The following is a 9,416-nucleotide window of genomic DNA, read 5'->3' as shown; positions in this document are numbered from 1 at the left end:
GCGGCGGCCACGTGAGCGCCGTGCGCGTGCTCCGAGCCCTCCCCACGTGCGCGGGTGTACACGTGTGCGCGGCGTCACGCCAACGCCGTGCCGTCGCTTTCGCCCTCTCCGTCATCACCATCACCTCCTTGCATGACAAAGGAGAAGGAGGCCCGACTCCTTCAACATGTCATGGAAGACTCCATAAACACGGACGATAAGCGCCAATGGGAGGGTCTGGAGACCATGATTGTCATTCTTTTAATCATATCCGTCCCGGACATGATTTGGGGTGCAGCCACGCGTTGGGACAAAAGCAGGCCGAAACGGACATCCGTATGGGGTCAGAGTTGGCCTTACCCTATCGATGGTGAACCGGATAAAGCAGCAACAACGACGTGCCGGGACTTGAGGCACCACCACGTCCACCGGCTGTTAACCAGCGTCACTAATGCATCGACCATTATATGTATTACTATGCAACAAGGCTATTGACATGAAAACTGCATTTATCATCAAATACATTTGTATTTCTAATTTTGTACCGACATTTTTTTCTTTTTGGCAATCCAACAAATTAATTTTAAAATGCCAATAGAAGAAGATGCACGTTACAAGCTACTGTATTCCAATGCCTAATTTTTTTGACATGGAACAAAGCAAGTATTCCTACGCAAGAGCAAATTGCTGATATATCATGGTATACCTATCTTTTCATTGGGGTTTCTTTATTTATAACCATTTGCACATCGCCACCGCAAGGGAAATAGGCCATCCATAAACACAACGAAGAACCAGAATGATGGTTCTATCTTGAAACAGCTAGGAGGAGAGGAATACGAGATGTCCAGGGCAAAATTTGCAAGTAGGCATGTTATTATATTCCACGTGTATTTAATAATTAATACACGGCAAAATCAAAGCCTCTTCAACACGGCATCATTGCCAGCTAGAGCTCACCGGCGTGGTAGCCCTCACGCTCTAGCAGTAATCAGGTTGAATCCTTATGGGTGGTGTTCTCTGCTCAAAACCCATTGGGCTTGCTCCCGGTCCCGGCCTTTGAAGATTTCTGCTGCTGGTCATGGTAGAATGCAGCATCCAGAGCCTGGAAATTATTATATAATCAGCTTGCTGAAAATAATTCAGAGAAAACTGGTATTCATGTGTTTTATTTATGGCATCAACGGCAAGGAAGCAAGTATCCAATGAGCACGAAAACCAGCAAATGGAAACAAAAGCATTCAATACAAATATTTACTCTCACCCATATCCTTCTGCTTCACAAATATGGAAACGCATCTAGCTAAATCATGACAAAGGTATAGATGGGTAGTTTTCTCCAAGTTCAGATAATTCATGGGGTAATGCAATCAAATACAACAGTAAGGAACGGTAGGAACCTGTGTCATGGGCTTTACGAGTTGAGATATTTCATGCCGTACATCAGGCTGTGCCGATTCCTTTATATCCTGCACGTATGAAGTTGCACACGTGATACATACAAATATATAATCAAACGCAATTTCAGTTATAATTAGATAGGTTCCAAATATCTACTGTGCTGAGGAAGATTAACCTGTAACTTCTGATATATCTGTGTCATTGCTTCCTTCAGTCGTTGAACCTGTGGAACAACCGCCAAGTACATAAACATCCAAGCAATAATGGTCTGGATGTTTTAATTGCTTAAATCGCTTACCATATAGCAGTCCTACCAGGTATCTAGATTATAAATTAGTGACAAAACCACAGAACATAACCATCAATCTAGGCATCCTTGACTTACTATTACGCTGTATACACAATATACCAATACTAGACTGTATAACACAATCCTAACATCTGCTATTTTTCAGTAATTGGTTCTGTTCACAGAATTAATGTAGTATGAGAAAAGCTAGAAACAGATTGGGTAGTTAAATGCAACATTTTGATAGCCAAAAATATAATAATAAAAAAGAAGAGGAAGAATCCGGTGGTGGTTAATTTCCATAATTACTGATAGCAAGGGAAAAGACAACCATCATGTTGGCAACACATCAAATTCCACCACCAAAATTATTAACTGATCATTTCTACTTGAGCTGTTATTAGTTATTATTCACATTTATAACATGCACTGGTATTGTTCTTATCTTGAAGCAGGAAACTACATTTCAGTAACCATTTGTTTAATCAAAAGTCGCCCAGTCACTGAGCTACATTTAGCAACTTCCACCGAAATACTATTTGTGGGTTAGAAAATAGTACAGACAAGATAGGAGTGACAAAACACCTTATTACTAAGGACTGTGGTTGTTATTGGGTATGATGACCAAAAATGGCGCAGCAACTCCTGGATAGCCGTCCAATGCTAACAAAATAGACAGTCACAATAAACTCTGTCAATACAAGATGTATAATAAGATCTCAAGTGCAGTGATATGAAGATTTTAGAATGATCGGACAGATATACATAAATAAATAAATAAAGGTACATTAAGATAAGTCCGGAAAGTAAACATTCTAGAAAAAATTGGAAGTACAGTACAGCTTCTGCATAAAAGGTAAATAGGTGCAGTATCTCACATCCATAAGTTCCTCTCGTGTTCGGTGAGGAAGACGACCAAGGAGACTGTCTTGGGGATTCTTAAGATTAAGCCTCCGTGAACGTGAAATTCCTTCATTCAATTCGCTAAGAACCTAGGCCCATACCATGTAGGTAGTTAGGTTTTCCTGCTCATGCAATTTAATACCTTAAGAATAGAGAAGCCACAGCAATACAGCATCCAAAACGTGTGTTTGTAAGGGAAACTTGGAGTATTCAGGTAATTGGGAGTATTAGGATGTTGATGAAATGACAATCCAACATTAAGAATTGGAACAAAACAAACAAAGGTAAACCAGTTCCATTTGCAAAATGGATACTGTTCCTTTTTTGGCAATGCAAAATTGTGGACCAGATAAGGTGTAAGTTAGTCATATATAAAACAGTTACACATGTTGGGCCTATCATTGTGTCCATAGAAATGGTTGGGAACTGATTGGTTAGTTCTATGCAAACTTTCTTCACTGGTTTTGGAAGAGCAAATTCTCTTCCAGTAAAATATGTACAGACACAAAGAACCACCATCCCGTTTACAGAGGAAACAAGATTCACCTACACTGGATCTGGATGAGGTAACCCCATGACAGAGGAAATGAAAGAGGCGTACACACATTCCAAATCCAACTTTAACCATAAATTAGACCAATAATATATAATTTTTGTGCCCTACAAATTATACCATTGAAAACTTCTTTCGAATATGAATTCAACGGTAATAATATTTTGTCGCATATAACCCACATTTAGTTAGTCTAATTTATTGTCGAAGTTCATTTTTTAAATGCATGCATGCTTTATTCATTGGAATGGAGGCAGTAAGTCAGATATATCTACAGACATGCATCTTTCAAGGAAACAGGACCTAATCCCCGTAAAGTTTATTATAGAACATTGGTATCAGGTTCAAGTAGAACTGCTTACCTTTAGAGCAACATCTGACTGAACAACAGGACAGTTCATTTTTACGGAAGATATTTGATCCATTAAATGACGGAATGCATCATCGGTGCTCAGGCTGCAGCTGCGGGCCTTTCTTCCATCGTTGCTACCTAAAGGTCTCAGAGCATTTGCTTGCTGAGAATCAAAATATTCTCGAGGATCCTATAAAGACAAGAAAGGCGTTAGAATCCATAATCTTGCAATATATTACTGTAGTTGATACTCCCTCCGTCCCGAATTAGTTGTCTGAGATTTGTCTAGATACGGATGTATAGTACATCCGTATCTAGACAAATCTCAGACAACTAATTCGGGACGGAGGGAGTATGAGGTAATATATTATATCAAGCCATATGAACCAACTATTACCTTTATACACAGTGGTGCATATGGGAGACTTCGTGGAGCTTGCAGATCCTCTATCTCAGTCATGCGGGCCACCTTTACCAATCTCTCATGACTAGCATCATCAGCAGCAGAGCTAGGAGGTGGTTCTGCAGTTCATAGCTCATCAGCCTAGTAAGGAACTAATTAGGGCGAGAAAAGATGCACACAGCGATATAATTACTAACCCTTCTTGGACCTTGCAAGTGCTTCAGCCACAGTCTTCGTATCAGTTGATTCAATATCTGCAAAAAGACGCATAACAAATACAATCACCTTATGCACTGAAACCATATGGTGCATTAATACTAAGTTATTAACAACAATAAGCAAATGCAAAGTAGAAATGATTGGCATTCCTCTGACGTGAATGGGAAAGTACACCAGCACAGAGAAGGCACTACACTAGAGCATTACAGTGTGCAACCAACCAGCAGTATAGGACGGTTGATTTGTGCAATTGTCGGTGCATTCTTTTTCAGGAAAGTATTAGACAGACAAACAGGAAGCCAGTAGAAGTGTAGTTGCAGGAGAACTGAGGCTGATAGCATATCAGTATCATCTCATAATAGTAATAGCATGCTTGACCAATCAACTTCAGTATACAAAAACTTAAAATAGACAGCATGAAAACTTTTGAGTTGAGTCCAAAACTTCACCTGTTGATCTCCCTTCAAGAACAACAGCAGCATGCCGATTCAGATCCTGAGAAAGTGTTCTCCTAGCCAATTCGCTATCAATGTCAGTTGTCTCTCTGCTGCCGTCACGGAGAATCCCATGATCCTAGATGCCCAAAAGAATAATGAAATGATTTTTTTCAAAATAGGACTAAGCACTACATGAGGTTGTGATCAAAATAGCAGACAAAGTTGCTCATTATGAGAAACGGATAAACCGCCTGTCTTTGTGCACTTGTAGATATAACAAAACAGTAGCAAGAACACACACCGGAAGATGGATGTAGTCATCCCCTGCATCTGCCTCCATGTCTAATGTTGGATCAACTCGTTTTATCTGTAAACAATAATTGAGACATCAATTTTTTTTCAAGGAAACATGTATTGCAAAATATGCAGAATGACAACAATAAACAGCTAGAATTATACCTTGAGCTTTGCCTCCTTGGCAAGTATATCATCATTTTTCAAAAACATGGCTAATTCCTCATCGTCAGCGGCTTCAGCTTTTGCCGCTAAAGTATTTTTTGTCCTAAGTAGATACTCAGCTCTACAGTATTTTGTCCAAAAATCCTTTTCTGACAACTTTTTGGGAGTCATGGGAGATGAAGGAAAAACAGAGCAAAATGAGAATCCAAATCCACTTTATGCCAACACAGATATAGTATAAACTAACTTCAACTTAAGCTCAAGCTTCCTAAAGCCTATGGTAAGGCACATGAAAATAGTATATACAAGTATGCACTATCTTACCTTCTTCGGGACATAATCCAAAAATGCCCGATGCACAGCTGGCTTTTCTGCAAAAATCTGCAAAACCTCAAATAATATATCATATTCATAACAACTGATTTTCAAGACTTATTCAACATCCAATAAACAATCTTGGAGTTTAGCATTTACATGGTTAATAATGTATGCCAGGTAAACTAGTATTACTGAGCAGATGTAGCCCAGCCCAAAGACCAGAATAAGCCTGTTCGACCGGGTCAAGAAATGCGGTCACAGCAGTGTGGCCTCACTCACAGGTGGCTACCCATGTGAGTCAAAAGGGACAATGTTCTTTACGACACTGATTATGAATGTGGCCCGATGAATCCAGGCCGATGACCCTAAGAGTCAGATAATACATCGATACAATCTAAATGTATTCAGAGAAGGGAATAAGGAAGAGAATGAGAAGGGAGTGGGCTGTGGGACTGGCTCACTTCCTCTCAATCTCTCTCTTCCACTCTGCCCTTCTCCCATTGCTATTGCATGGGGTCATGACCACCAGCTTCCTGGTGGACGACCAGATCACAAGAATACAGGATGCTTGACCTGACATCGTGAATCGCAGGGTGACCTGCAATCCAAGTAACTATGTCCAGGACAGGCTTACAATGCCTGATAGTCTAGACAGGCAATCCTGAGCATAGCTTCAATGATCCAGACTATAGATGCAAGAATGCTTTTGAGTAGCCCACTCGAGGTTTTTGAACAGGTATAGCTAAACACAGTGGTATTTACATTTTTCATGCAGTAAAAATGGCATATTTAGATTTTCATGGCATAAAAATGGCTTGACAAGGGATCATACCATTCTATATGTATGTCAAGTACTGAAGAAGAAAAGAAAAATAGAACTGTGTCATCACAAAGAGTTACAGTTTGTAAAATACCACCCAGTGAGGATGACGTGGAGTCTAGGACCATGTGTCAGTACATGACCCTAAGAAAACAAGTGAGGTGTTGCTCCTTACACAAAATGCAATAGGTGCTAATAAATAGTTGGTCAAGTGGAATCATTAAACAACACAACTGTTTAGAAATTCCATCAACCATAGCATTACACCTTTTTACATAGCACTGCACATGACAGTTAAAAATATTGCAAATGATGCTACCAGGCAGACCAGCATTTAGATGAATGCATAGCTGCATTTATCATGGTTGAAAAAGTAGCAAATTGATGTTAGCAGGCAGACCTGCTTTAGGTGATAATCATTACCAACGTATAAAGAATATACCTGATGGATAATCTCAGTAGTCAGACTGAAAGTAACCTTGTTTGTCTGTGAAACGATACACATAAATCAGAAATGAGTAAATTAAAGATAATGAACATTCAGTGAAGTCAATAACTGATAGAATACATCCATGTACTACACAAACTATCATAGTATGCCAGATAGGCTCGCAATGATTATAGTAGACCCATAGCATACCTGTCCATCAGCTGATGGCCTAACATCAGCTAGCATGGCACTTTTGAAACCTGGCTTTTGTTTTGACGCTTTGTTTGTTTCATCGTCAAGTAAATTCTGCAAAAGGACTTAAATAAGTATTGGTTGCAACTGAATAAAAATATACTACGAAACAAACAGAAATTGTATCCTTGCACAGTAGTTTTTACCTTTCTTGTTGCCCAAAATTCAGACTCTTGAAGAATATTGCCAAGCACAAACTTCTTATGTAACTTCTGCAGTTCACTGCAAACAGAGAAGGTTCAACGAGACAATAATACAACGCAACTGTGTTTTCTCTGGTTGGCTATGATAGTCTGCAAATCTGTCTGTATCATTCTCTTAAAACATAATACAGAGATTAAATGTTCATCCCTACAGCTATGCAGATCTGTTAACCTAACAGCATGAACATGCTCCTGATGTGATCTATTAATAAAATATAACTGAATGACATTACAACAACAGTAGCATTTCGTCCCAAGCAAGTTCAGATATGCTAGGAAATATATCTGAATGACATTCCCATACAAAAAATGGATACGTGAAAACATTTTGGCATCCGCACTTTATTTTGGCTCTTTCAAAGTTCTACAGTTACAACACATAAAAGGCATATCATTTTCAATCTAGCAGCTATGCCACCAGCTTCATTATGTAGTGTAGCACAGATTTGTATGCTGATGAAACAGACCAGTAAAGACCAGTTAAAAGTGAAGCTTTAGTATCATCTTTGAATAAGTGAACCTACGAAAGCCAAATGCACACTTCACTAGAAAAAGAATCTTAGAATCAGGTAATCAATTGAAAAGCACAAGCACACAAGGGCTCAGCAAAAATTACTGAAGAGAGCAAGACAGCTTACACTGTTGTGGTCTAGTATTAAATTATTATCAATACCCCATGTTGCTGTCAGCAGAAGAAACATGCAGGGTGCTTGAAATACAGATATTACCTGTCTTCTCGTAGCAATTTCATCCGCCGTTCCATTTCGGCAGAACTGAGCTGTTCTGGACCAGTTGACACAGCTGCTTTCTCTGGGGGTACATTTGGTCTAGCAGGCACAGTACCTTGATGTTTGCCTAAAACCCTAGCTGAAATGACAATATCATCAGTTAGTTTTATATTTGTTGGCAATAATTGTGTAGACTAGAGGTGAAACTCACAATCAAAATATTGACGCAAGGACCAAAAGTAACATTAAATGCATATACTCAATCTAACAAGAATAATCATTTTCAAATGATGTATTTGTTCATAATATGTGATCTATTTGATGGCAGAAAATGACATGCCTATTAGAAATATTTAGTGAACATTACCTACAAAGTCGCGACACAAATCACGGTTACCAACATTGTCAAACTCAAAAATATAGCCTCCCCCCTGAAAAGAACACAGAAATCACAATCTTCTCGGTCATAGAAATAAATGCAGAGCATATGCCTATCAACCAAAACTCAATAGGATGTTTATATTTAATTAATTGATCATACCTTGTCAGAATCTTTTGAAAGATTCAATAATGGTGGCGCTGGTTTGCTACCATCTACCTTGTTAAACTTATGGCCTGAAGCACATGTACGAAGAAGCTACAAAGTTACTATCAAGCATATTGGTAATGACCATGAAATAAATTCTCATCAACCAACATGCATGGCCTACTCTGACACAACTGATGAGCTGAATATGTAATCTTGGACGTATGTATTCTGAATATGTAATCTTGGATGTACATATTCTCCATTCTGTTAAGTCATTTCAAACAAACCCACGGCAAGTCGCAAACCACATCTAGTAAATGCCCATCTATCTACAATTAAGTAGTTTCCTAACACATCAGGACAACGAACTAACACATCAGAACAATGGCAGTACTTCAATTTTGTACAACCCTCAGTGCTGTGATTATGAAACCAGCACTGCATATGGACAAAGGACAAGTACCTTTGATGCTTCGGAAATCAACACTGAGCTTCATTAGTGAGCGCGGATCATTAGGGGTAAATGTTAACTTATCTTCACTCTGCAATTACAAGAACAAAGTAGCGCATTATGATCGCTTGCAAGCAGCGGTAAGACTGCATCAGCACCAAATATGAAAATGCTAAGAACATCATACATAAACAATGCAATCACGAACCAACAACTGCCTCAAGCAGATTTTTTATAGAATATGTTGAGCCCCCAATTTCACTAAGCAAACTGGGCGTTCTTACTTGGGGCACAAATTGGCTCCCACTAAAGGCAAACGAAGCACCGGGCTTGACACACAATCATTTTGCTCCAACCTCAATGCTAACTTACTGCGGATCAGGCTTACTGTGTTCAACGATTAAACTGAAGGTTGGATGTGGTACACATACAACAATGAGGAAAGCACAGGCACACGCACTCCTCCAATCTAAGCAGCAGCATGCTTCAATTTGTCCCGTTTTGCGTCCAATCAGAGACCTGCTCGGGATCAATCAGTTGGGCACCTCAACACCGATAACCCCCTGCCGAGCAACCACGCCGCGACGACCGAGCAGCAAAAGCAATGCCGGTGCAAGCCAACCAAACAGAACCAAGACCAATACAAACCCTGAAATAAGGGGGGTTTCGGATGGGAGGTGCGAATGGGGT

The 9,416-nt window shown here is 39.6% G+C and overlaps 1 protein-coding gene across 2 annotated transcripts in view; it reads right to left on the bottom strand.

Moving 5' to 3' along the window:
- Positions 1 to 684: 684 nt before the first annotated feature.
- Positions 685 to 9,416, bottom strand: part of LOC119278042 (general transcription and DNA repair factor IIH subunit TFB1-3-like) — a 9,452-nt gene continuing 720 nt past the window's right edge. The window contains exons 2-20 of one of the 2 annotated variants that reach the window (XM_037559390.1): positions 8,739 to 8,818; positions 8,288 to 8,361; positions 8,114 to 8,177; positions 7,747 to 7,885; positions 6,962 to 7,037; positions 6,774 to 6,869; positions 6,576 to 6,620; positions 5,320 to 5,376; positions 4,996 to 5,151; positions 4,838 to 4,903; positions 4,549 to 4,672; positions 4,078 to 4,134; positions 3,875 to 3,999; positions 3,488 to 3,667; positions 2,548 to 2,661; positions 2,255 to 2,332; positions 1,556 to 1,603; positions 1,380 to 1,448; positions 685 to 1,084 (exon numbers count right to left, since the gene is read on the bottom strand). In XM_037559390.1, coding sequence (XP_037415287.1) covers positions 1,004 to 1,084; positions 1,380 to 1,448; positions 1,556 to 1,603; positions 2,255 to 2,332; positions 2,548 to 2,661; positions 3,488 to 3,667; positions 3,875 to 3,999; positions 4,078 to 4,134; positions 4,549 to 4,672; positions 4,838 to 4,903; positions 4,996 to 5,151; positions 5,320 to 5,376; positions 6,576 to 6,620; positions 6,774 to 6,869; positions 6,962 to 7,037; positions 7,747 to 7,885; positions 8,114 to 8,177; positions 8,288 to 8,361; positions 8,739 to 8,818 — 1,729 coding nt within the window. In that variant the 3' untranslated portion in view covers positions 685 to 1,003. Of the gene's footprint in view, positions 1,085 to 1,379; positions 1,449 to 1,555; positions 1,604 to 2,254; positions 2,333 to 2,547; positions 2,695 to 3,487; positions 3,668 to 3,874; positions 4,000 to 4,077; positions 4,135 to 4,548; positions 4,673 to 4,837; positions 4,904 to 4,995; positions 5,152 to 5,319; positions 5,377 to 6,575; positions 6,621 to 6,773; positions 6,870 to 6,961; positions 7,038 to 7,746; positions 7,886 to 8,113; positions 8,178 to 8,287; positions 8,362 to 8,738; positions 8,819 to 9,416 lie in introns of those variants that run through there. The other variant, XR_005137464.1, reaches the window with a different exon arrangement.

The sequence above is a fragment of the Triticum dicoccoides genome, chromosome 3B (assembly GCF_002162155.2).
Source record: "Triticum dicoccoides isolate Atlit2015 ecotype Zavitan chromosome 3B, WEW_v2.0, whole genome shotgun sequence".
NCBI lineage: Eukaryota > Viridiplantae > Streptophyta > Magnoliopsida > Poales > Poaceae > Triticum > Triticum dicoccoides.
The sequence above is the reverse complement of the archived record's forward strand: the minus strand, read 5'-3'. Positions and strand labels throughout refer to the sequence as shown.